At 48.5% G+C, this 27725-nt stretch overlaps 1 protein-coding gene across 3 annotated transcripts in view; it reads left to right on the top strand.

Annotated features, from left to right (window-relative positions):
- Window positions 1-27725, top strand: part of ANAPC1 (anaphase promoting complex subunit 1) — a 365074-nt gene that overhangs the window by 159801 nt on the left and 177548 nt on the right. For all 3 annotated transcript variants that reach the window (XM_063918099.1, XM_063918098.1, XM_063918100.1), the window contains exons 26-28: window positions 12302-12528; window positions 12999-13117; window positions 13201-13472. In XM_063918099.1, the coding sequence (XP_063774169.1) occupies window positions 12302-12528; window positions 12999-13117; window positions 13201-13472 (618 nt within the window). The remainder of the gene's footprint in view (window positions 1-12301; window positions 12529-12998; window positions 13118-13200; window positions 13473-27725) is intronic.

Here is a 27725-nt window from a genome sequence, read left to right as displayed (position 1 = left end):
TGCATTCCTACTTATGTCACGTTTTATAAAGCTGTGATTATGAATCTGTACTTTCTTCTTTCTCTAGCATCCATAAGGGATATTCAGGAATCTAGTACGACGGGGTATAGACGGGTCCAAAGGAGCCGGTGCACTTTCAATTTCTTCACTGGGTGTGCTTGCTCCTCCCCTCTATGCCCCCTCCCACAGGCAGTTTAGAAAAAACTGCCCTCAGGAGAGGATGCACATCTCTGAGCTCCAGAAGAGAGTTCTCTTCAATTTCTATTTAATGTTTGTTATTTTGGCCAACAGCATACCTGCACCATGGGAGTTGGGGGGGCCGTCACCGGCCTTACGAGGTGCAGAGCCGCTTCCCCGCTGCAGGATCACCGTCCTGAGGAGTTGTTGTTCAGCGGGGCACTGCACCTTGGCTGTCACAGCACACCCCTAACACTGCCTAGGGGGGTCCCCCGGTTCACTGTACGGCTGAACGCTTAGGCGGCGTACAGGACCCTCCTGGCTCACAATCGCTTAAGCTAGCACTTGTTGTGATTTTAAGCTCAAAGGAGACATTGCCATTATAAATAATAACTATAGCTCTGGCACCATTGGAGGGGGCGGAGCTTGCTCAGAGCGGGACCAGAGGCATTTTGGCGCCTTCCTCTGCTTACTGCAGCCATGGACAGCACATACAGCGCTTCCTGACTGCTTAGACACCCCAGATATCTGGTACAGGGTGTAGCAAAGGGGGAGAGCCGCTATTGTACACTATCTGGGTCCTCTACAGGACAACAATTATTGGTGTTTACTGTGATAAAGTTAGCTGACCGCTTCACTGGGGCTATACAGCTAGGGGTGTGCTGGTGTCCTTCTCTCTGTGTGTCTCCACTCACATACAGTATGGCAGGCTTGCAATATATTACTGTCTGTGTGTATGTCATTGTGCTCACTGTGAACAAGCTGTGCAGTGTATGCCACACCAGATTCTCTCCATTATCATCTGATTCTGTTTCATGTGAACAATGCAGCCAGTCTTCACAAATCAGTGAAGGTGCTGGGAAAGAGGGTCCAGAGCCCCACTGCCTAGGGTCTCTTAAAACTATGATGTCTGATATGTCATCCCAGCTCACTGCTAATGTTCAGAAAACTCAGCTACAACTGGCTGTTACAGATTTAGCTGCTAGGGCAGATGTTGCTCAGCCCCCCTTTACTAATGCAGGACCACAAAAGCGTGGTTTGCCTGCTCTACTATCTGTCACAGATGAGGATATACAGGGGGATGGGGAGGACTTGGATCCCGTTAGTGGGGATACCGATTCTGCTCAGGGTATTGAACCCCTAATTCTGGCTATACGGAACGTGTTAAAGCTCCCTCTAGAGGACACTGCGTCACAGCAGTCGTTTTTCTTTACACAAAATAAGCCTAATGTCAGTTTCCCTGATTCTGCAGAGTTAGATGACCTATTCAAGTTGGCCTGGAAAAATCCAGACAAAATATTCCAAAAAGTTTTTGCACACTTTCACATTTGCTCCTGAAGGTAGGAAATTTTAAGAGGAACCCCCGGGGGTTAATGTATCAGTTTCCCGACTGTCCGAAAAGGCGGTGCTGCCTACACCGGGCTCCTTTACCATAAAGGATCCTGGGGATAGGAAAATAGAAGCTACACTCAAATCTATTTACGTAGCAGCAGGTACATCGCAAAGACCGGTCATTGCGGGTTGCTGGATGACCCATGCCATTCATTCATGGGCCACTTAAATTCAGGAGGGCCTCTCCGGGGCTATGCCCCTGGTCACTATGGTGACACTCCTAAAGCACATTCAGGACACTACACGCATCCTCTGTGATTTCCTCAAGGAGATGGGGAACATTAATTCTAGGACCTTTGCCAAGGCAGTGTCGGCGCGCAGGGACTTGTGGTTGCGTCATTGGATAGCGGACGTGGACTTTAAATGCAGTGCAGAGTCTCTCCCCTTATCAGGGGAATGGCTCTTTGGGGTTGAATTGGATACGTGGATTTCTAAAGTTACGGCTGGGAAATCCACGTTTCTCCCCTCTGGGGCCCCGCCGGCGAGACACTCCTACCCGAGCCATCTGTACAGTCCTTTCGGTCTCACATATTTCAATCGAAGTCCAGAGGTGTCTCCAATGCGACTAGAGGCACCAGAGGTAAGTCAAGAAAGCCTGCAAGCACCAGCTCTCAGGAACAGCCCACCAGTTCTGCTTCCACTAAGGCCACAGCATGACGATGCCCACCCTCCCCGAGGGGATCTTGAGGTGGGAGCTCGACTGCGTCACTACACCCGCGTCTGGGAGGCTTCTGCTAGGATACCTGGGTCAGGGAACTTGTTTCTCAAGGCTACAAGCTGGAGTTCGACAGTGCTCCTCCCCAACGATTTTTCAAATCAGGCTTACCATCTTTGGAAGATATGTAGGTTACGTTGCAACAAGCCATCCTAAAGTTGGTCCAGTCCCACGTCATTGTTCCAGTATCAATACCACAACGAGGCAAGGGTTATTACTCCAACCTGAGGTTTGTCCTGCTGGCCAATCACTACCAATTCCAGGCTCTGCCCTTCGGCCTATCCACAGCTCCGAGGGTGTTCACAAAGGTGATGGCGGAGATGATGTTCCAGCTCTGGGTCCAGGCCTGGAAGAACAGAAATTCATGGTTTCCTTTGATATCATGGACGCCTGCCTTCATATTCCGGTTTGGCCGCCTCATCAGGCGTACCTGAGGTTTGTCCTGCTGGCCAATCACTACCAATTCCAGGCTCTGCCCTTTGGCCTATCCACAGCTCCGAGGGTGTTCACAAAGGTGATGGCGGAGATGATGTTCCAGCTCCGGGTCCAGGGAGTCAATATTGTCCCTTACCTGGACGATCTTCTGATCAAAGCAAGATCCAGGGAGCTTGTGTTGCTCCATGTCAACTGCACTATCCAACTTCTCTTCACGCCATGGGTGGATCCTCAACTTACAAACGTCCCACCTGGAGCCAACTCAGAGGCTCCTGTTCCTTGGGATGTTGCTGGATACTGTGGCCCAGAAGGTGTTCCTACCAGAGGACAAGGTGAGAACACTTCAGGAGATGGTCTGTATGGTGCTCTGACCTACTCGAGTGACCATCCATCTTTGCATAAGATTGTTAGGGAAGATGGTCGCCTCATACGTGGCGATCCAATATGTGAGGTTCCATGCCAGGACTTTTCAGCTGGATCTCCTGAGCAAATGGTCCGGATCACATCTTCAGATGCACCGGATGATACGACTGTCGCCTCAAGCCAGGATTTCCCTCCTGTGGTGGCTGCAATCCTCCAATCTCCTGGAAAGCAGGAGTTTCAGGATTCAGGATTGGATCCTCCTCACAACAGGTGCAAGTCTGAGAGGATGGGGAGCTGTCACCCAAGGTGCGCAGTTCCAGGGCAGGTGGTAAGCCCACGAAGTCCTACATCCGATTAACATTCTGAAACTTCGGGCAGTCTACAATGCTCTGCTTCAGGCCTCTCCTCTGCTCAAGGATCACGCGATACAAGTACACTCGGACAATTCCACAGCAGTAGCGTACATCAGTCGACAAGGAGGAACAAAATGCAGAGCCTGCATGTGAGAGGTGTCAAAAATACTTATCTGGGCGGAAAGAAATGCAAGAGCAATGTCGGCAATTTTCATTCCGGGTGTGGACAACTGGGAAGCAGATTTCCTGAGTCATCACGATCTCCACCCGGGGGAATGGGGTCTCCACCATCAGGTGTTCCAACAGATTGTCCACCGGTGGGGCTGCCCACAGATAGACATGATGGCTTCTCGTCTCAATTGGGGGCCTTATCGTGTAATAGTCCCTACTTGGTTTTTTTCGAGGACCGAGCAGAACTCCGGACCAGACAGCAGTTCCTGCCAAAGGTTGTCTCCGTCTTTCACCTGAATTAACCTATTGTGGTTCCGTCCAGTACTGATACATCTGCTCCTCTGGAGGCATTGGATGCCGTGCGTGCCTTGAAAATCTTTGTTAAGCGAACAGCTCGGATCAGAAATACGGATTCCTTGTTTGTGCTCTATGATGCACAGAAAAAAAGTTGTCCTGATTCGAAACAGTCCTTTGCTCGTTGGATTAGGCTTACTATCCGACAGACCTATGTGTCAGCAGCCTTACCTGTTCCTAAGTCTCTGAAAGCCCACTCTACAAGATCAGTGGGCTCTTCCTGGGTGGGTGCCCGTAGAGTCTCGGCCTTGCAACTGTCCGAACTGCTACTTGGTCGGGGAAGAACACCTTTGTGAAGTTCTACAAATTTGATATCCTGGTCAAAGAGGATACACAGTTTGGGCAGACGGTGCTGCAGCAGTCTCCACACCTTCCCGCCCGTTCTGGATGCTTTGGGACGTCCCCATCATACTAGATTCCCCAATATCCCTTATGGATGCTAGAGAAAATAGGATTTCTCTGATGTCCTAGTGGATGCTGGGTACTCCGTAAGGACCATGGGGAATAGACGGGCTCTGCAGGAGACTGGGCACTCTAAAAGAAAGATTAGGTACTATCTGGTGTGCACTGGCTCCTCCCTCTATGCCCCTCCTCCAGACCTCAGTTAGAATCTGTGCCCGGCTCGAGCTGGTTGCACACTAGGGGCTCTCCTGAGCTTCTAGTAAAGAAAGTATTTGTTAGGTTTTTTATTTTAAGTGAGATCTGCTGGCAACAGACTCACTGCTACGAGGGACTTAGGGGAGAGAAGCGAACCTACCTGCTTGCAGCTAGCTTGGGCTTCTAGGCTACTGGACACCATTAGCTCCAGAGGGATCGAACACAGGCCCAGCCTCGGTTGTCCGGTCCCGGAGCCGCGCCGCCGTCCCCCTTGCAGAGCCAGAAGCAAGAAGAACATCCTGGAAATCGGCGGCTGAAGACTCCGGTCTTCATTAAGGTAGCGCACAGCACTGCAGCTGTGCGCCATTGCTCCCTATGCACACCACATACTCCGGTCACTGATGGGTGAAGGGCGCTGGGGGGGGGGGGGGGCGCCCTGGGCTGCAATTAGAGTACCTTACATTGGCAAACAGCACATACTATAGTCTAAAAAACTATATATGTGCAAAAATCCCCCGCCATAATATAAATATAAGAGCGGGAGAAGTCCGCCGAGAAGGGGGCGGGGCTATCTCCCTCAGCACACTGGCGCCATTTCCTCTTCACAGCTCCGCTGGAAGACAGCTCCCCAGGCTCTCCCCTGCAGTTTCCAGGCTCAAAGGGTAAAGAAGAGAGGGGGGGCACTAAATTTAGGCGCAAACTGTATATGTAAAGCAGCTATAGGGAAAAATCACTTTGTGTTAGTGTAAATCCCTGATTATATAGCGCTGTGGTGTGTGCTGGCATACTCTCTCTCTGTCTCCCCAAAGGACTTTGTGGGGTCCTGTCCTCAGTCAGAGCATTCCCTGTGTGTGTGTGTGTGTGTGTGTGGTGTGTCGGTACGGCTGTGTCGACATGTTTGATGAGGAGGCTTATGTGGAGGCGGAGCAGGTGCCGATAAGTGTGATGTCACCCCCTTCGGGGTCGACACCTGAGTGGATGGATATGTGGAAGGTATTAACAGACAGTGTCAACTCCTTACATAAAAGGTTCGATGACGCAGCTTTGGGACAGCCGGCATCTCAAAGGCCGTCAGGGGCTCAAAAACGCCCGCTACCTCAGATGGCTGACACAGATGTCGACACGGAGTCTGACTCCAGTGTCGACGAGGATGAGACAAATATACAATCCACTAGGGCCATCCGATGTATGATTACGGCAATGAAAAATGTGTTGCACATTTCTGACATTAACCCGGTTACCACAAAAAAGGGTATTATGTTTGGGGAGAAAAAGCAGCCAGTAACTTTTCCCCCATCTGATGAGTTAAACGAATTGTGTGAAGAAGCGTGGGGTTCCCCAGATAAGAAACTAGTAATTTCTAAGCGGTTACAAATGGCGTACCCTTTCCCGCCAACGGATAGGTTACGCTGGGAGACATCCCCTAAGGTGGACAAAGTGCTCACACGCTTATCAAAAAAGGTGGCACTGCCGTCTCAGGATACGGCCGCCTTAAAGGAGCCTGCAGATAGAAAGCAGGAGGCTATCCTGAAGTCTGTGTATACACACTCAGGTACTATACTGAGACCTGCTATTGCTTCAGCATGGATGTGTAGTGCTGCAGCAGCATGGTCTGATTCCCTGTCAGATAACATTGATTCCCTTGACAGGGACACTATTTTGCTAACTATAGAGCATATTAAAGACGTAGTCTTATATATGAGAGATGCACAGAGGGACATTTGCCGGCTGGCATCTAGAATTAATGCAATGTCCATTTCTGCCAGGAGAGTATTATGGACTCGGCAGTGGACAGGTGATGCTAATTCTAAAAGGCACATGGAAGTTTTGCCTTATAAGGGTGAGAAATTGTTTGGGGACGGTCTCTCGGACCTCGTGTCCACAGCAACAGCTGGGAAGTCGACCTTTTTACCTCAGGTCCCCTCACAGCCTAAGAAAGCACCGTATTATCAAGTACAGTCCTTTCGGCCTCACAAAGGCAAGCAGGTCAGAGGCGCGTCCTTTCTGCCCAGAGGCAGGGGTAGAGGGAAAAAGCTGCACCAGACAGCCAGTTCCCAGGAACAAATATCCTCCCCTGCTTCCACTAAGTCCACCGCATGACGCTGGGGCTCCACAGGTGGAGCCAGGTGCGGTGGGGGCCCGTCTCCGGAACTTCAGCGACCAGTGGGTTCGCTCACAGGTGGATCTCTGGGTTCTACAAGTGGTATCTCAGGGATACAAGCTGGAGTTCGAGACGTCTCCCCCTCGCCGTTACCTCAAATCAGCCTTGCCTGCTACTCCCAAGGAAAGGGAGGTAGTACTGGCGGCAATTCACAAGCTGTACCTCCAGCAGGTGATAATCAAAGTTCCTCTCCTTCAACAGGGACGAGGTTACTATTCCACAATGTTTGTGATACCGAAACCAGACGGTTCGGTGAGACGCATTCTAAATTTGAAATCCTTGAACACTTATATAAGGAAGTTCAAGTTCAAAATAGAATCGCTCAGGGCGGTTATTGCAAGCCTGGAAGAGGGGGATATTATGGTGTCACTGGACATCATGGATGCTTACCTACATGTCCCCATTTACCCACCTCACCAGGAGTACCTCAAGGTTGTGGTACAGAACTGCCATTACCAATTCCAGACGTTGCCGTTTGGTCTGTCCACGGCACCGAGGGTGTGTTCCAAGGTAATGGCCAAAATGATGATACTCCTTCGAAAGAAGGGAGTTATAATTATCCCGTACTTGGACGATCTCCTTATAAAGGCGAGGTCCAAGGAGCAGTCGTTGATCGGAGTAGCACTATCTCAGGAAGTGCTACAACAGCACGGCTGGATTCTGAATATCCCAAAGTCGCAGTTGGTTCCTACGACGCGTCTGCTGATATTGGGCATGTTTCTGGACACAGAACAGTAGAAGGTGTTTCTCCCGGAGGAGAAGGCCAAGGAGTTGTCATCTCTGGTCAGAGACCTCCTGCAACCAAAACAGGTGTTGGTGCATCATTGCACGCGAATCCTGGAAAAGATGGTAGCTTCTTTCGAAGCAATTCCCTTCGGCAGGTTCCTTGCAAGGAACTTTCAGTGGGACCTGTTAGACAAGTGAGGATCGCATCTTCAGATGCATCGGCTGATCACCCTGTCCCCGAGGGCCAGGGTGTCTCTGCTGTGGTGGCTGCAGAGTGCTCATCTTCTCGAGGGCCGCAGATTCGGCATTCAGGACTGGGTCCTGGTGACCACGGATGCAAGCCTCCGAGGTTGGGGAGCAGTCACTCAGGGAAGAAACTTCCAAGGACAATGGTCGAGTCAGGAGACTTCCCTACACATAAATATTCTGGACCTAAGGGCCATTTACAGTGCCCTAAAGGACAAGCAGAACCCCTGCCTCAAAACCAGCCGGTGATGATTCAGTCAGACAACATCACGGCTGTCGCCCATGTAAACCGACAAGGCGGCACAAGAAGCAGGATGGCGTTGGCAGAAGCCACAAGGATTCTCCGATGGGCGGAGTATCACGTGCTAACACTGTCAGCAGTGTTCATTCCGGGTGTGGAAAACTAGGAAGCAGACTTCCTCAGCAGGCATGACCTCCACCCGGGAGAGTGGGGACTTCATCCAGAAGTCTTCACGCAGATTGTGAACCGTTGGGAACGGCCACAGGTGGACATGATGGCGTCCCGCCTCAACAAAAGCTAAAAAAGTGTTGCGCCAGGTCAAGAGACCCTCAGGCGATAGCTGTGGACGCACTAGTGACACCGTGGGTGTACCAGTCGGTTTATGTGTTCCCTCCTCTTCCTCTCATAACCCAAGGTACTGAGAATAGTAAGTAAGAGAGGAGTAAGAACTATACTCGTAGTTCCGGATTGGCCAAGAAGAACTTGGTACCCGGAACTACAAGAAATGATCTCGGAGGACCCATGGCCTCTGTCTCTCAGACAGGACCTGTTACTGCAGGGGCCCTGTCTGTTCCAAGACTTACTGCGGCTGCGTTTGAAGGCTTGGCGGTTGAACGCCGGATCCTAACGGAAAAGGGCGTTCCAGATGAAGTGATTCCTACGCTGTTAAAGGCTAGGAAAGACGCTGCCTGAAGTTCAGACGTTAAGGGAGTGCTGCATATTCAGCCCCCTTGTTGTGCCTCCAGTGGCACCTTGGGATCTCAACGTAGTGTTGGATTTCCTAAAATCACATTGTTTTGAGCCACTTCAGAACGTGGAGTTGAAGTATCTCACGTGGAAAGTGGTCATATATATATTTGGCCTTGGCTTCGGCTAGGCGTGTGTCAGAATTGGCGGCTTTGTCGTGTGAAAGCCCTTATCTGATCTTCCATAGGGACAGGGCAGAATTGAGGACTCGTCCCCAATTTCTCCCTAAGGTGGTATCAGCGTTTCATGTGAACCAACCTATTGTGGTGCCTGCGGCTACTCGGGTCTTGGAGGCTTCCAAGTTGCTGGATGTAGTCCGGGCCCTGAAAATCTATGTTTCCAGGATGGCTAGAGTCAGAAAATACTGACTCGCTGTTTCTCCTGCATGCACCCAACAAGCTGAGTGCTCCTGCTTCTAAGCAGACTATTGCTCGCTGGATCTGTAGCACGATTCACCTTGCACATTCTGCGGCTGGACTGCCGCATCCTAAATCAGTAAAAGCCCATTCCACGAGGAAGGGGGCTCTTCTTGGGCGGCTGCCCAAGGGGTCTCGGCATTACAACTTTGCCGAGCTGCTACCTGGTCGGGGTCAAACACGTTTGCAAAATTCTACAAGTTTGATACCCTGGCTGAGGAGGATCTTGAGTTTGCTCATTCGGTGCTGCAGAGTCATCCGCACTCTCCCGCCCGTTTGGGAGCTTTGGTATAATCCCCATGGTCCTTACGGAGTACTCAGCATCCACTAGGACGTCAGAGAAAATAAGAATTTACTCACCGGTAATTCTATTTCTCGTAGTCCGTAGTGGATGCTGGGAGCCCGTCCCAAGTGCGGATTGTCTGCTATACTTGTATATAGTTATTGCTTAACTAAAGGGTTATTGTTATGAGCCATCTGTTTAGTGAGGCTCAGTTGTTATTCATACTGTTAACTGGGTATAGTTATCACGAGTTGTACGGTGTGATTGGTGTGGCTGGTATGAGTCTTACCCTGGATTCCAAATCCTTTCCTTGTAGTGTCAGCTCTTCCGGGCACAGTTTCCCTAACTGAGGTCTGGAGGAGGGGCATAGAGGGAGGAGCCAGTGCACACCAGATAGTACCTAATCTTTCTTTTAGAGTGCCCAGTCTCCTGCGGAGCCCGTCTATTCCCCATGGTCCTTACGGAGTACCCAGCATCCACTACGGACTACGAGAAATAGAATTACCGGTGAGTAAATTCTTATTTTTATTACCTACCTGGAAATCCTTTTCTCGTAGTCCATAAGGGATATTGGGTGCCTGCCTCAGGTGGTAATTCCAAGTTGATCGCAGCAGGATTTTTGATAGCAATTGGGCAAAACCATGTGCACTGCAGGGGAGGCAGATATACCATGTGCAGAAAGAGTTAGATTTGGGTGGGTTATTTTATTTCTGTGCAGGGTGAATACTGGCTGCTTTATTTTTACACTGCAAATTAGATTGCAGACTGAACACACCCCACCCAAATTTAACTCTCTCTGCACATGTTATATCTGCCTCCCCTGCAGTGCACATGGTTTTGCCGAATTGCTAACAAAAATCCTGCTGCGATCAACTTGGAATTACCCCCTCAGTGTGTAGACTTTTCGGCAGGTTTTCTTTTATGTGGTTACCTGTTCAGCTGCCGCTGTTGTTGTTACCAGCCGTTGCTGGTCAGTGTATGTTAGTGGTGTGCTGGTTTCCAAATCTCACCACTCATTGTTGTCATGTTTCCTTCTCTCATATATGTCCTTTCTCCTTCGTGCACGTTTTTACCTATAACTGCCTGTGGGAGGGGGCATAGAGGGGAGGAGCCAGCACACCCCATTGAAGAAATTGAAAGTGCATCGGCTCCTTTGGACACCGTCTATACCCCATCATACTAGATTCCCCAATATCCCTTATGGACTACGAGAAAAAAATCCTATTTGCTCTATAGGATCATCACTAGATATATTGGCCATCGGCTGTGCAGCAGGGCCGACGCTTTATCTGTATGACAACGGAGTTCACAAACCTATCGCTCGTACACACTGGCCGATGGGCCCGCGATATTGGCTGTTCAAGAGAATGGCCGATATATCGGCCACTGTGTATGCACCTTTAGTTGCACACAGATATACAAGCGACATATATCAGATTAATCAACACAGTCTCCTCGTACATCGTAGTAGAGATCATTAGGAGGCATCAGAGACTACAATACTACTAACTCGCTATATGAACAAGAACATCGCAGGCAGGTGTGATGATTGCAATAGTTTTTTTTGCTGTTGTGTTCAGCACATTCAGGCCAGTGCACAGCAGGTGTATGCTCTCACCTCTGGCCCTATAACTCTATCAGGCTTTCTACAAAATACCGTACTCAGGATATCATGGCAGTTACAGTACATTCTTACATTTCCAGAGTGTGGTTATTTTCTTTTCTTCTTGTTTTCTATGCTTCTAATAAAAAAAGTTTAAAGTAAAAAAAGTATAATAGTATATCCCATAAAGTACTATAAACTTAGCTTGAGACTAAAATATAGAAAAGCTGCTCCAAGTGGAAGTAAGACATTCAAAACATAAAAATCTGTGTAGTTTTAAGGGGGAAAAACAACATTCTGTCTTTAGCTCAATATGAAAATGCATGCTTGATTGTCTACATTATGTGAAGACCCTACTTTTTAAATTTTGTGGCCAGATTCCGAGATGTACGCAAATTCGCTCACAGCACCCTTATTTGAGGGTGGCAATAGGTAGTGTTATAGAAAACAGGGGCGTGCCCTTAGATGTAGGATGTTCACGCAGATGCATACCTCCCAATTTTCGCGGGACAGTGCCATTTTTTTGGGACTTTCCCACCCGCGGGCCACAGTGTCCCGCGGTGGGGGGGGAGCAGTTGGGAGTCTCCTGTCACTGCTGCTCTGCTTAGCAGAGCAGTGGAGAATAGTCACTGTGTGCTTGCGCACAGCGTCTATTTAGTGGAGAGAGAGGGCATGCCAGCAGCTCATAGAGAGCTGGGCATGCCCCCTCAGTGACGAACACGGGACGTGGCTCGCGATCGTGGACCTTATGCGAAGGCACGCCTCCTTTCCCATAGGCCGCACCCTCTTTTTGAACGGGCTGGCACTACGCGCACGCAGGTGCCCCTCTTCCCAAGTTTCAAATGTTGGGAGGTATGCAGATGATCTGATGCTGCATCCTCGGACACCGCAGCTGACCACAGAAGCCTGCAGGAGGCGCCTATTTACACAAGATGCCTAGGCAGCATTAGCATATTTAGCACAGCTGCAGCGTACAAAGACTGCTGCTGTATGAACCTCGTCCATCTCTGCATCAGGCCCACAATCTATTACTGCATGCATACATGACTACAGTACATCTTAGAATATGGTTGTTATTAGCTGTTACAGAAGCAGATAAATATCATTCCATTGAATCTGTTTCTAAAGTGTGGTTTCATGGCTATATCTAGGAATAGCTTAGGAACAATGTAATCTCTAAAACACGCTAGTATGTTTTTCTTTGCCAAGAGTGTCAAACACAATGCTATTGCCAGCTTTATCTGAATTAATTGGGCACTTACATACTTACAGTACACTAATGAGAAATTGGCCTAATTTTTCCTGCATCTCTGTTTCCCAGTCTACAGCTCAGGTGCCGTCTGCGGAAGTTCCCCCTGCAGGGGAGGCTGAGGAGGAGGATGATGGGATGAATGACTTAAATCAGGAAGTGATGTCATTGATTTGGAGCGAAGACTTAAGAGTACAAGAAGTGCGGAGGCTTCTTCAAAGTTCCCATCCTATACGCGTAAATGTTGTTCAGATGCCTGAAGTGAGTGACCATGAGTACATAGAAGAGAAAGAGAACAGGTAAGTTGCCCTGTGACATGATATAAAGTTTTGAAAGTAATGGGAACTTCTTCATTTAAATTGGTACAAATGTCACAATTTAAATTGAGGGAGACTTTTTAAAAGAACATTCTGTCTACTTATTCTGCCGCTGATATAGCCAATAGATTGCTTCTATTGAATGCTGTAGGAATGGAATGCGTGGGCGCATGTTCCCTGCAATGCAATTAAACACTAATCAGCTTGTGGTTGATTGAATTAATGAAGAGGGGAGGGGTTTGTACACCCAAAAAGGAGGGGTGGGGAGTGTAATTCACCTATTTGCTACATAAGGGGTCAGGTAACAGAGCATGGCTTCAACATATTTCAAACTATATTCTGTGTCCTTTGCTAATTTCAAGTTGGTTGATATTATATAAATTATAATTAAGATGACTAAACTAAATGTTACTTGTGTATACTCCTCTTCCATAGTATTTATATTTTTGTAGACTGTTACAGCTGTGTCAGAGGACCATGGCCTTGCCTCTGGGCCGGGGAATGTTCACCTTGTTTTCCCATCACCCAGTACCCACAGAACCCCTTCCCATCCCAAAGTTGAACCTGACAGGTGGGTCTGCTTCCGGTGTGTGTGTCCGAGCTGCTTGTGTAATCTGTAGAAATTGAACCATAACTTTTCTTGTTCATGAACAGGAAGGGCTCCACCCAGAAACACAACCGTGGATCTCAATAGTGGGAACATTGATGTGCCACCGAACATGGCTTGTTGGGCCAGCTTCCACAATGGAGTGGCTGCTGGCCTTAAAATAGCCCCTGCTTCCCAAATAGACTCTGCCTGGATTGTTTACAACAAACCCAAAAATGCAGAATTAGCTAACGAGTATGCCGGCTTCCTTATGGCTTTGGGACTAAATGGCCATCTCACCAAACTGGCGACGTTGAACATTCATGATTACTTAACCAAGGTGAGGGTCTTTTAATTACTGTAAAATATAAATTGGTAATACTGAATGTGTTAAGACTTTCACTTATATGCGCTAGTCTGCACATTTATTACATGCAAACTACAACCATACTGCATTAGGGTACAGGCTATTAAATGTAAAAGTGCGCACAAAGTAGTGTCCATAGTATGCAGTGTGTGGTTTGCTCTCAAACATTTGAATGTTAGAGAGCCCTATTGATCATCAGTAATTGATTTTGGTTAGTTAATAATTCTCCATTATCTATATGACGGGTTGGTGGACACACAATTCTGCTTCAGCTGGTAACAGTGGCTGTGCAATCCCACCCTCACTGTTATCCATCCAGGACCAGGACTTGATAGTGACAGGCAAAGGGTCAGCAACTGAATTACCTCTGATCAGACACACAGGGGCCGATTCAATTGTGGTGTGCGCCACCTTCCCCCCGGAAGTACGGGATAAACGACGTTAAAAAATCTGTAGTTTTGGAGCCCAAACCTGGTCTTTGGATTCTTATTTGGCTTTTTAGACAGCTTTAGCCATTTTGCGTGGCTACACCTAGAGCTGACAGGCGCCTTAACTGCCAGTGGGCATCTGATCAAAGCAACAATTGGATAGCTCCGATAGACGTCCAGCCGAGGGCGTAAAAACAATTGAATCATGTTGTAGATATGCTAGCCCTTGGCGGATGTGAGGAATGCTAAGAAACATGGTAATCTCGCGATGCTGTTAGGATCTACCGCACTAAAATATAGATCAGTGAGAGATCACTGCACATCCAGATCATACTGTATTTCCCATTTCCACTAATATTTCATGCAGTGTAACCTGGAAATAGCATTTTGTATTTAAGTTGCTGTTAGATCCAAGTAATACTCAATCTAGTAATATTTGCCGATCTCCTTAGGATTACAGAACATAAGTCTTAGAAGCTTTAAAAAAACCTGGAAAACTTCACTTTCTCTAGCATCCATAAGGGATATTGGGGAATTAGTACAATGGGGTATAGACGGGGTCCAGAGGAGCTGGTACACTTTAAATTTCTTCAACTAGGTGTGCTGGCTCCTCCCCCCTATGCCCCCCCCCCCACAGGCAGTTTAGAAAAAAGTGCCCTCAGGAAAGGATGCACACTCTGGAGCTCCAGAGAGTTTTCTTCAGTTTATTTTAAAACTTTTTCTCTAACGTCCTAGTGGATGCTGGGGACTCCGAAAGGACCATGGGTAATAGCGGCTCCGCAGGAGACTGGGCACAAAGTAAAAGCTTTAGGACTAGCTGGTGTGCACTGGCTCCTCCACCTATGACCATCCTCCAAGCCTCAGTTAAGATTTTGTGCCCGAACGAGAAGGGTGCAATCTAGGTGGCTCTCCTGAGCTGCTTAGAGTAAAAGTTTAAATAGGTTTTTTTATTTTCAGTGAGACCTGCTGGCAACAGGCTCACTGCATCGAGGGACTAAGGGGAGAGAAGCGAACTCACCTGCGTGCAGAGTGGATTGGGCTTCTTAGGCTACTGGACATTAGTTCCAGAGGGACGATCACAGGCCCAGCCATGCCGCCGGCCCCCTTACAGATGCTGAAGCAAGAAGAGGTCCATAAATCGGCGGCAGAAGACTTTCCTGTCTTCATAAGGTAGCGCACAGCACTGCAGCTGTGCGCCATTGCTCTCAGCACACTTCACACTTCGGTCACTGAGGGTGCAGGGCGCTGGGGGGGGGGCGCCCTGGGAAGCAATGAATTTACCTTATTTGGCAAAAAAATACATCACATATAGCTCCTGGGCTATATGGATGTATTTAACCCCTGCCAGTTTTCCAGGAAAAAGCGGGAGAAGAGCCCGCTGTGAAGGGGGCGGGGCCTATCTCCTCAGCACACAGCGCCATTTTTCCCACACAGCTCCGCTGGTAGGAAGGCTCCCAGAATCTCCCCTGCATCCTGCAACTACAGAAACAGGGTAAAAAAGAGAGGGGGGCACTTATTTGGCAAAATAACAGATATAAGCAGCTATAAGGGATAGACACTTATTGTAAGGTTGTCCCTATACATATATAGCGCTCTGGTGTGTGCTGGCAAACTCTCCCTCTGTCTCCCCAAGGGGCTAAGTGGGTCCTGTCCTCTATCAGAGCATTCCCTGTGTGTGTGCTGTGTGTCGGTACGTTTGTGTCGACATGTATGAGGAGCAAAAATGATGTGGAGACGGAGCAGAGTGTCTGTAACAGTGATGTCACCCCCTAGGGGGTCGACACCTGAGTGGATGTACTGTTGAAAATTACGTGACAGTGTCAGCTCTATATAAAAAAACAGTGGTTGACATGAGACAGCCGGCTACTCAGCTTGTGCCTGTCCAGACGTCTCATAGGCCGTCAGGGGCTCTAAAGCGGCCGTTACCTCAGATGGCAGATACAGACGCCGACACGGATACTGACTCCTGTGTCGACGGTGAAGAGACAACCGTGATTTCCAGTAGGGCCACACGTTACATGATTGAGACAATGGAAAATGTTTTTATACATTTCTGATAATACGAGTACCACCAAAAAAGGGGTATTATGTTCGGTGAGGGAAAAACTACCTGTAGTTTTCCTGAATCTGAGAAATAAAATGAGGTGTGTGATGATGCGTGGGTTTCCCCCCGATAACAATTAATAATTTCTTAAAAAGTATTGGCTGCATACCCTTTCCCGCCAGAGGTTAGGATGCATTGGGAAACACCCCCTAGGGGGGATAAGGCGCTCACACGCTTGTAAGAACAAGGGCTCTACCCTCTCATGAGATGGCCGCCCTTAAGGATCCTGCTGATAGAAAGCAGGAGGGTATCCAAAAAAGGTATTTACACACATACTGGTGTTATACTGCGACCAGCTATCGCCTCAGCCTGGAGGTGCAGTGCTGGGTTGGCATGGTCGGATTCCCTGACTGGAAATATTGATATCCTAGATAAGGATAGTATATTATTGCCTATAGAGCATTTAAAAGATGCATTTCTATATATGCATGATGCACAGCGGAATAATTGCCGACTGGCATCAAGTATAAGTGCGTTGTCCAATTCTACCAGTAAAATGGTCAGGTGATGCGGATTCCAAACGGCATTTGGAAGTATTGCCTTTGAAAGGGGACATTTGGGGTCGGTCTTTTAGACCTGGTGGCCACGGCAACAGCTGGGAAATCCACGTTTGTACCCCAGGTCGCCTCTCAAAATAAGACGCCGTATTATCAGGCGCAGTCCTTTGTTGGCAAGCGGACAAAAGGTTCCTCTTTTCTGCTCGTGACAGAGGGAGAGGAAAAAGGCTGCAGAGATCAGCCAGTTCCCAGGAACAGAAACCCTTTCCCGCCTCTGCCAAGCCCTCAGTATGACGCTAGGGCTTTACAAGCTCAGGCACGGTGGGGGCCCGTTCTCAATGAATTTCAGTGCGCAGTGGGCTCACTCGCAAGTAGACCCCTGGATCCTTCAGGTAATATCTCAGGGGTACATATTGGAATTCGAGACGTCTCCCCCTCGCCGTTTCCAAAAGTCGACTTTACCGACGTCTCCCTCTGACAGGGAGGCAGTTTTGGAAGCCATTCACAAGCTGTATTCCCAGCAGGTGATAATCAAGGTACCCCTCCTGCAACAGGGAACGGGGTATTATTCCACACTATTGTGGTACCGAAGCCAGACGGCTCGGTGAGACCGATTCTAAAATCTAAAATCTTTGAACACTTACATACAGAGGTTCAAATTCAAGATTGAGTCACTCAGAGCAGTGATTGCGAACCTGGAAGAAGGGGACTACATGATGTCTCGGGACATCAAGGATGCTTACCTTCATGTCAAAATTTACCCTTCTCACCAAGGGTACCTCAGGTTTATGGTACAGAACTGTCACTATCAGTTCAGACGCTGCCGTAGGGATGGTCCACGGCACCCCGGGTCTTTACCAAGGTAATGGCCGAAATGATGATATTCCTTCGAAGGAAGGGAATTTTAGTTATCCCTTACTTGGACGATTCCCTGATAAGGGTAAGATCCAGGGAACAGTTGGAGGTCGGTGTAGCACTATCTTAGGTAGTGTTGCGGCAGCACGATTGGATTCTCAATATTCCAAAATCGCAGCTGGTTCCGACGACGTGTCTTCTGTTCCTAGGGATGATCCTGGACACAGTCCAGAAAAAGGTGTTTCTCCCGGAGGAAAAAGCCAGGGAGTTATCCGAGCTAGTCAGGAACCTCCTCAAACCGAGCCAAGTCTCAGTGCATCAATGCACAAGGGTTCTGGGTAAAATGGTGGCTTCCTACGAAGCAATCCCATTTGGCAGATTCCATGCAAGAACTTTCCAGTGGGACCTGCTGGACAAATGGTCCGGGTCGCATCTTCAGATGCATCAGCGGATAACCCTGTCACCAAGGACAAGGGTGTCCCTCCTGTGGTGGTTGCAGAGTGCTCATCTTCTAGAGGGCCGCAGATTCGGCATTCAGGACTGGGTCCTGGTAACCACGGATGCCAGCCTGCGAGGCTGGGGAGCAGTCACACAGGGAAGGAGTATCCAGGACTTATGGTCAAGCCTGGAGACATCACTTAACATAAATATCCTGAAGCTAAGGGACATTTACAATGCTCTAAGCTTAGCAAGACCTCTGCTTCAAGGTCAGCCGGTGTTGATCCAGTCGGACAACATCACGGCAGTCACCCACGTAAACAGACAGGGTGGCACAAGAAGCAGGAGGGCAATGGCAGAAGCTGCAAGGATTCTTCGCTGGGCGGAAAATCATGTGATAGCACTGTCAGCAGTATTCATTCCGGGAGTGGACAACTGGGAAGCAGACTTCCTCAGCACGACCTCCACCCGGGAGAGTGGGGACTTCACCCAGAAGTCTTCCACATGATTATAAACCGTTGGGAAAAACTCGACAGGTATTGCGCCAGGTCAAGGGACCCTCAGGCAATAGCTGTAGACGCTCTGGTAACACTGTGGGTGTACCAGTCAGTGTATGTGTTCCCTCCTCTGCCTCTCATACCCAAGGTACTGAGATTGATAAGATGGAGAGGAGTAAGCACTATATTCGTGGCTCCGGATTGGCCAAGAAGGACTTGGTAACCGGAACTTCAAGAGATGCTCACGGAGGATCCGTGGCCTCTACCTCTAAGAAGGGACCTGCTCCAACAAGGACCCTGTCTGTTCCAAGACTTACCGCGGCTGCGTTTGACGGCATGGCGGTTGAACGCCGGATCCTGAAGGAAAAAAGGCATTCCGGATGAAGTCATCCCTATCCTGATCAAAGCCAGGAAGGATGTAACCGCAAAACATTATCACCGCATTTGGCGAAAATATGTTGCGTGGTGCGAGGCCAGTAAGGCCCGACGGAGGAAATTCAACTGGGTCGATTCCTACATTTCCTGCAAACAGGAGTGTCTATGGGCCTGAAATTGGGGTCCATTAAGGTTCAAATTTCGGCCCTGTCAATTTTCTTCCAAAAGGAACTAGCTTCAGTCCCTGAAGTTCAGACGTTTGTAAAAGGGGTACTGCATATACAGCCTCCTTTTGTGCCTCCAGTGGCACTTTGGGATCTCAATGTAGTTTTTTGGGTTCCAAAAGTCACATTGGTTTGAACCACTTAAATCTGTGGAGTTAAAATATCTCACATGGAAAGTGGTCATGCTGTTGGCCCTGGCCTGGGCCAGGCGCGTGTCAGAATTGGCGGCTTTATCCTGTAAAAGCCCTTATCTGATTTTCCATTCGGACAGGGCGGAATTGAGGACTCGTCCTCAATTTCTCCCTAAGGTGGTTTCAGCATTTCACTTAAACCAACCTATTGTGGTGCCTGCGGCTACTAGGGACTTGGAGGATTCCAAGTTGCTGGACGTAGTCAGGGCCCTGAAAATATATGTTTCCAGGACGGCTGGAGTCAGAAAATCTGACTCGCTGTTTATCCTGTATGCACCCAACAAGCTGGGTGCTCCTGCTTCTAAGCAGACGATTGCTCGTTGGATTTGTAGTACAATTCAGCTTGCACATTCTGTGGCAGGCCTGCCACAGCCAAAATCTGTTAAAGCCCATTCCACACGGAAAGTGGGCTCATCTTGGGCGGCTGCCCGAGGGGTCTCGGCTTTACAACTTTGCCGAGCAGCTACTTGGTCAGGGGCAAACACGTTTGCTAAATTCTACAAATTTGATACCCTGGCTGAGGAGGACCTGGAGTTCTCTCATTCGGTGCTGCAGAGTCATCCGCACTCTCCCGCCCGTTTGGGAGCTTTGGTATAATCCCCATGGTCCTTTCGGAGTCCCCAGCATCCACTAGGACGTTAGAGAAAATAAGAATTTACTTACCGATAATTCTATTTCTCATAGTCCGTAGTGGATGCTGGGCGCCCATCCCAAGTGCGGATTGTCTGCATTACTTGTACATAGTTATTGTTACAAAAATCGGGTTATTGTTGTTGTGAGCCATCTTTTCAGAGGCTCCTTCTGTTATCATGCTGTTAACTGGGTTCAGATCACAAGTTGTACGGTGTGATTGGTGTGGCTGGTATGAGTCTTACCCGGGATTCAAAATCCTTCCTTATTGTGTACGCTCGTCCGGGCACAGTATCCTAACTGAGGCTTGGAGGAGGGTCATGGGGGGAGGAGCCAGTGCACACCAGCTAGTCCTAAAGCTTTTACTTTGTGCCCAGTCTCCTGCGGAGCCGCTATTCCCCATGGTCCTTTCGGAGTCCCCAGCATCCACTACGGACTATGAGAAATAGAATTATCGGTAAGTAAATTCTTATTATTATTTTCGGTATGCTGTTTGGGCAACTACATACCTGCACTGTGGGAGTTAGGGGGGCACGGTTACCGGTCTCTTCAGGCGTCAGAGCCGTTTCCCCGCTGCAGGACCACCGTCCTGAGAGGTTGTTGTACAGCGGGGTACTGCGCCTTAGCGGTCACAATCGCAGCACGCTGCACACCCCTAACATTGCCTGAAGGTGACAATAGTGGTGAGTACAAACCGGGGGACTAGGGGTGTCCCCCGGTTTCTTGGTGCAGCAAAACTCACGGGCAGCATACGAGACCCTCCCCGGGGGGACCCGCTATAGCCACCCCTGTGTACACTGGCAGCGGTAGTGGAACCTAACACTTCTGTGATGTTTTTACATTTATAAGGAGACTTTGCCAGTATAAATATCTATGAAGCTCCGGCCCCATTGCAGGGGGCGGAGCTTCCTTAGAGCTGGACCAGGTGCGGTTTGACACCTTCCTCTGCTTACAGCTGCAGCAGCAGGGGCACACAGCTCCTCCAGACACACAGGATATGCAGGAAAACTGGTACAGGGGTGTAGCAAAGAGGGAGAGCCGCTATTGTACACAATCTGTGTGCTGAAAAGGACAAAACTCCGGTGTTAAACTGTGATATAACAGCTTGCATTCTCACTAGGGCTGTTTAGCTTGGGTGTGCTGTTCCCTTCTCTCTGTCTCCCTCTCACATACAGTAAGGGCAGGCTTGCCATTATATTACTTGTGTGTGTGTGTTGTTTACTGTAAACATGGTAAAACACCAATTATGCAGTGTATTTCGCACCAGATTCTCTCCCTCTATATCTGGTTCCATATCATGTGAACAATGCAGCCAGTCCTCACAACTCAGTGATGGGGCTTGGGGGGGGAGGGTCAAGAGCCTTCCTGGCTGGGTGCCATAAAATCCATGATGTCAGATATGTCATCTCAGCTCACTGCTAAAAATAAAAAAACTCAACAACCCCCTCTCTATATCAGGACCACAAAAACGTGGGTTACCTACTTTACTCTCAGACTCTGATGACGAGATACAGGAGGAGGGGGAGGACTTGGATGCTGGGGATTCACCTTCTGCACAGGGTGTATTGAGCCCCTCATTCTTGCTATACGGGACGTGTTACAACTCCCTCTAGAGGACGCTGCAGCACAGTAGTCGTTTTTCTTAACACAGAACAAACTCAGTGTCACTTTCCCTGATTCTGTAGAGCTGGATGACTGTTTGTTAGCCTGGAAAAATCCAGATAAGAAATATCAAGTGACAAAACGTTTTTTTGCACACTTTCCAATTTGTTCCTGAAGGCAGGAAACTCTGTGAAGAACCCCCGGCTGCAGACATATCAGTCTCTCGCCTATTTAAAAAGGCGGTACTGCCAGCTCCGGGCTCCTTTACTATAAAGGATCCTTAGGATAGAAAAATAGAGACTACACTGAAGTCTATCTACACAGCGGCTGGTATATCACAAATCCCGGTCATAGCGGGCTGCTGGATGACTCATGCCATTCATACGTGTGCTACTCCAATTCAAGAGGGCCTCTCGGGGGATACTGTATGTCCCTGGTGACTCTTCTAAAACACATTCAAGACACTGCATGCGTCCTGTGTGACTCTCTCAAGGAGATAGGCAATATTAATGCTCGGACCCCTGCAATGGCAGTGTCGGTGCGCAGAGCTTTGTGGTTGCGTCAGTGGATTGCGGACGCAGAGTCCAAGCGCAGTGTAGAGTCTCTTCCTTTTTTCAGGGGATTTGCTCTACGAGGTTGAATTGGATGTGTGGATTTCTAAAGTAACTCTGAGGAAATCCATGTTTCTCCCCTCTGGGGTCCTGTCGGCTAGACGTTCTTACCCGGGGCTGTCTGCCCAGTCCTTTCGGTCTAACAGATTTAGATCTAGTGCCAGAGGTGTCTCCAATGCGGCTAGAGTCACCAGAGGTAAGACAAGAAAACCAGCAACCGCAGGCTCTCAAGAAACGGAGGACTAGTTCAGCTTCCACTAAGGCCTCAGCATGATGGTGCCCACCCACCCCAAGGGGATCTCGAGGTGGGAGCTTGGCTGCGTCACTTCAGCCGCACCTGGGAAAGCTCCTGCCAGGATGCCTGGGTAACGGACCTAATTTCTCGGGGCTACAAGCTGGAGTTACCAGCTTTGGAGGATACACGAGTTGCGCTGCAACAGGCCATCCTAAAGTTGTCCCAGTCCCAAGTCATTGTTCCAGTGCCACTACAACAACAGGGAAAGGGTTACTACTCCAACCTGTTCGTGGTACCGAAACCAGACAGTTCGTTAAGGCCCAGTCTGAATCGAAAAACTTTAGGTAAGGGTTCAAGGATTTTAAAGTTCAAGATGGAATCCTTGCAACCAGTTGTTGCGGGTCTGGAAGAACAGGAGTTCATGGTCAAGTTGGATATAAAGTATGCCTATTTCCATATCCCGATTTGGCCGCCTCATCAGGCTTACCTACGGTTTGCCCTGCTAAACGATCATTAACAGTTGCAGGCGCTACCCTTCGGCCTACCCACAGATCAGAGTGTTTTCACAAAGGTGATGGCGGAGATGATGTTACAACTCTGGGTCCAGGGAGTCAATATTGTCCCTTATCTGGACGATCTGTTGATAAAAGCAAGATCCAGGGAGCTTTTATTACTCCATATAGACTGCACTATTCAGCTTCTGTCACACCATGGGTGGATCCTCAATTTACAGAAGTCCCACCTGGAGCCAACTCAGCAGCTCCTGTTCCTGGGAATGTTACTGGATACTGTGGCTCAGAAAGTGTTCCTCCCAGAGGACAAAGCGAGAACACTCCAGGAGATTGTCCGAATGGTTCTACGGCCTCCTCGGGTATCCATCTTTGCATAAGACTGTTAGGGAAAATGGTAGCCTCCTACTAGGTGATCCAGTACGGAAGGTTCCATGCCAGAAAGTTTCAGTTGGATCTCCTGAGCAAGTGGTCTGGCTCACATCTTCAGATGCACCGGATAATACGGCTGTCGCCTCAAGCCAGGATTTCCCTCCTATGGTGGCTGCAGTCCTCAAACCTACTGGAAGGTCAAAGTTTCGGGATTCAGGATTTGATCCTCCTCACGACAGATGCGAGTCTCAGAGGATCGGTAGCTGTCACCCAAGGGGCTCAGTTCAAGGGCAGGTGGTCTGCCCATGAAGCCCTACTTTCAATCAACATTCTGGAGCTTCGGACGATCTAAAATGTTCTGCTTCAGGCCTCTCCTCTACTCAAGGATCACACGATCCAGGTTCAGTCAGACAACGCCACGGCAGTGGCTTACATAAATCGACAAGGCGAGACAAAAAGCATGTCATGCATGCGAGAAGTGTCAAGGATACTCCTCTGGGCAGAAAGAAATGCAAGAGCAATGTCCGCAATCTTCATTCCGGGAGTGGACAACTGGGAAGCGGACTTCCTGAGTCGTCAAGATCTCCACCCGGTAGAGTGGGGGCTTCACCATCTGGTGTTTCAGCAGATCATCGACCGGTGGGGCTGCCCACAAATAGACATGATGGCTTCTTGACTCAACAAGTAGCTTCACTGCTATTGCTCATGAACCAGGGACCCTCAGGCTGGGGCAGTGGATGCACTTACCTCCCCTTGGCCTTACCGGCTGGTCTACCTGTTTCCTCTGATTCCGTTGCTCCCAAGGGTGCTTAAACGAATCAGAAATCAGAGTCCATGCATTTCTGATTGTCCCGGATTGGCCTCGTACGCGAATCTTCTGGACATGTTCATCGAAGAACCTTGGCCTCCGCCAATGAGAACAGATCTTCAACAAGGGCCGTTCGTATACCCGGCCTTATGGCGAATTCATTTGACGGCATGGAGGTTGAGCGGAACATTCTAGCTCACAAAGACCTTTCCAAAAAGGTTATTGCTACCGTGGTTCAGGCCAGGAAGCCTGTGACGTCTCAACACTACCACCATATCTGGATAGTTTCACTTGGGACGTTTTATACGTTTCCTGCAGTCTGGTGTGGATAAGGGCTTACGTCTGGGTTCCATTAAGGTCCAGATTTCAGCTCTCTCCATTTTCATCCAGAAGAAATAGGCAATGTGCCAGAAGTTCAGACCTTCTTGCAAGGAGTACGCCACATACAACCTCCTTTTGTGCCGCCCACGGCACCCTGGGATTTGAATGTTGTGTTGGAATATCTACAGTCCTCCTGGTTTGAACCTCTGATGACGGTAGAAGACAAGTACCTCACGTGGAAGACGGTGATGTTACTGGCTCTGGCTTCTGCTAGGCGTGTCTCAGAATTGGGGGCCTTATCGTGTAAAAGTCCCTACTTGGTCTTTTATGTGGACAGAACGGAGCTCAGAACTAGTCAGCAGTTCCTGCCGAAAATCGTCTCTGCGTTCCACTTAAATCAACATATTGTGGTTCTGGCACTTCTGCTTCTCCGGAGGCATTGGATGCTGTGCGAGCCTTGAAGATCTATGTCAAGAGAACAGCTCGGATCAGAAATACGGATTCCTTGTTTATGCTCTATGATGCGCAGAAAAAGGGTTGCCCTGCTTCTAAGCAGTCCATTGCTCGTTGGCTTAGGCTTACTACCCAACAGGCCTACAGGTATGTGTTGGGAGCCTTACCTGTTCCTCAGTCTCTGAAGGCCCACTCTACAAGGTGGGTGGGGTCTTCCTGGGCGGCTGCCCATGGAGTCTCGGCCTTGCAACTATGCCGAGCTGCCACCTGGTCGGGGAAGAACACCTTTGTAAAGTTCTACAGGTTTAATGCCCTGGCCAAAGAGGATACCCAGTTGGGGCAGGTGGTGCTGCAGTCGTCTCTGCACATTCCTGCCCATTCTGAAAGCTTTGGGATGTCCCCATCGTACTAATTCCCCAATATCCCTTATGGATGCTAGAGAAAATAGGATTTTAATTACCTACCGGTAAATCCTTTTCTCGTAGTCCATAAGGGATATTGGGCGCCCGCCTCAGTGCGTTGACTTTTCTGCAGGATTTTTGTGATCTGATTACCTGTTCTGCTGTGGCTGTTTTGTTACCAGCCGTTGCTGGTCGTTTTTATGTTATTTGTGTGCTGGTGTGTGAATCTCACCACTCGTTATGTTCCTTCTCTCAAGTATGTCCATTCTCCTTCAGGTACTCTTTTATCTATAACTGCCTGTGGGAGGGGGCATAGAGGGGAGGAGCCAGCACACCCAGTTGAAGAAATTTAAAGTGCACCATCTACTTTGGACCCCGTCTATACCCCGTCGTACTAATTCCCCAATATCCCTTATGGACTACGAGAAAAGGCTTTACCGGTAGGTAATTAAAATACTATTTTTATTTTTTAACCTACTTACTAGCATAAAATTAATACCAAACCTGATTCATGTTTGTAAGTAAAGCAAAAAAGCAAGCAACTGGGCTAAACCATGTTGCACTGCAGGTGGGGCAGATGTAACGTGCAGAGTGTGTTAGATTTGGGTGGGGTGTGTTCCAACTGAAATCTTAATTACAGGGTAAAAATAGCCTTCCATTTGTGGGCTACATGCAAAAGCAGCCAGTACTTACCTGCACAGAAAAAATAGAAATGTGTTTGCTCCCTTTGCATTGCACCATGGTTTGTTCCAGACAGTTAATTTTTTTTTATTGCTTTACTTACAACATGAATGAGGCCCATTGTGTGCAGGTGACCATTGATTGGTCTGATGATTGCTACCACATCAGATTGTAACTGTGGACGTAAATGTTACTTGCAAGTTGTGTTTGAAATCTTGGGGCATATGTCCGAGTTTGCCAGAGGTGAGGGATACCGGCCAATCTTGGAGGTTTTTGCTTTTTTTTAAAAGCGGCAATCATTTACAAGGCAAAACCATTCCTTGTAAATGATTGGCACTTTGAAAAAACCCTCAAAGATCGGCCGGCATCCCTCACCTACTGCCAACTCGGACCCTATTACATATGCCCCATTGTGCCATAACCCAAAATTGGGACACTATTTTTTATTTATTTTATTTAGAGAACTTGTAATCTTGAAGTTGTAATAAATTGCAATGAATGCAGTGTGCTTTATAAGTGTTTCAGTCACTTATAAAGGTGTGTGTAGAGGTCATTTAAAAATACTCAGGATGGAGGAGTGGGTATTACAGTATGGGTAGAGTCAGTCTTGCTCTTAGGCTTATCCACTAAATACAGGATTCAGCATACAGAACATTACATCCACTGTAACAGCGTTCTATTTAGTCATGACTACCAAAACTGATGCTAATAGTTTTTCTCTTACGTCCTAGTGGATACTGGGGAAAGGTACTTAGTACTGTGGGGTATATACTGGGTCCATTGGAGCCATGGCACTTTAAGAAATTAATAGTGTGTGCTGGCATCCCCCCTCTATCCCCTCCCCAGACTCAGGTTAGAAAAATGTGCCCTAGGAGCCGGGTGCACTCTAACAAGCTCTCCAGAGAGTTTTCTTCAGAAATGTATTTTAGTTTTTCTTTTTTTTTTCAGGTACACTGGTTGACAACCAGTCTGCCTGCTTCATGGGACTTAGGGGGATGACCAAACCAATTTCCTGAAGAGTTAATGGTTCGTATCCCCGCTGACAGGACACTGAAGTGCTGATCTCATACCCCCAGGGTGTAAGCCCACGCCGGCATGATGACCCAACCCCTAAACAGATGCCAAAGACCATGGTACAGACAACTGGGTCCCAGTTAGCGGGTACCCGGTGACCACTTGGCCGCATGAAGGGACGGTGTTCATGGGCTGCGGCTGCAGTGCCCACCGGTACCCACACTGGCGATTAATAAAAAGAAAAGGTGTTTATATGCTCTTTTATTGCATTTTCCATGATGCCAGTATAAAATTTCAGCTGAGGGACCGTGTGCCATTAAGGGGGCGGGGCTTCCCGGGGAGCAGGACCAGAGACGAACGGCGTCATTTCCTGCTGCTGCTGTGAGAGGCTGCTACTTAGACTGCTCCTCTAAAGAACCACTAAACCACCAATAGTACTGGTACAGGGGTTTTAGTGAAGGGAGGAGCATATAAACAGCAGTTCACTGCTGTGAGGTACATTATATTTATACTCGTATACCCAGCGGAGCGTGGCTCCGTCTGAGGTGGTGTGCTGGTCCCGATTCCTCTCTGTTTCTCCCCATTCGAGGTCTGGGTCACTGTTACATAGGGGACGCTGTGTATTACTATTATTATTATTATTATTATTATTGTGGTGTGTTTGCACAAATATGTCTGAAAACAAATCTGTGTGTACTTCAGGTAAGGTTACTTTTACACCTTCATCACAGGATTCTCTAAGGTGTACCCAATGCTCTCTACCTTCACAGGTATCAATGCAGATCCTAAGTGGGTGGTGTCATTTAAAGCGTTAATTGGGAATATAAATTCTGAGTTATCCACTGTTAAACAGGAAAGGCAGATATTGAGACAGTCTATAGACACTTTCATGTTTGCTTTAAAGTCTGACCACAGACATGCTCCTCAGCCCCATCTGGTGGTCTCTCAGAAACGCACTCTCCCTCAGGTGTTACAGTCTG

This window comes from Pseudophryne corroboree, chromosome 4 (assembly GCF_028390025.1).
Source record: "Pseudophryne corroboree isolate aPseCor3 chromosome 4, aPseCor3.hap2, whole genome shotgun sequence".
Taxonomy (NCBI): Eukaryota; Metazoa; Chordata; class Amphibia; order Anura; family Myobatrachidae; genus Pseudophryne; species Pseudophryne corroboree.
Note: the sequence above shows the minus strand (reverse complement) of the source record. Positions and strands in the feature narration are given on the sequence as shown.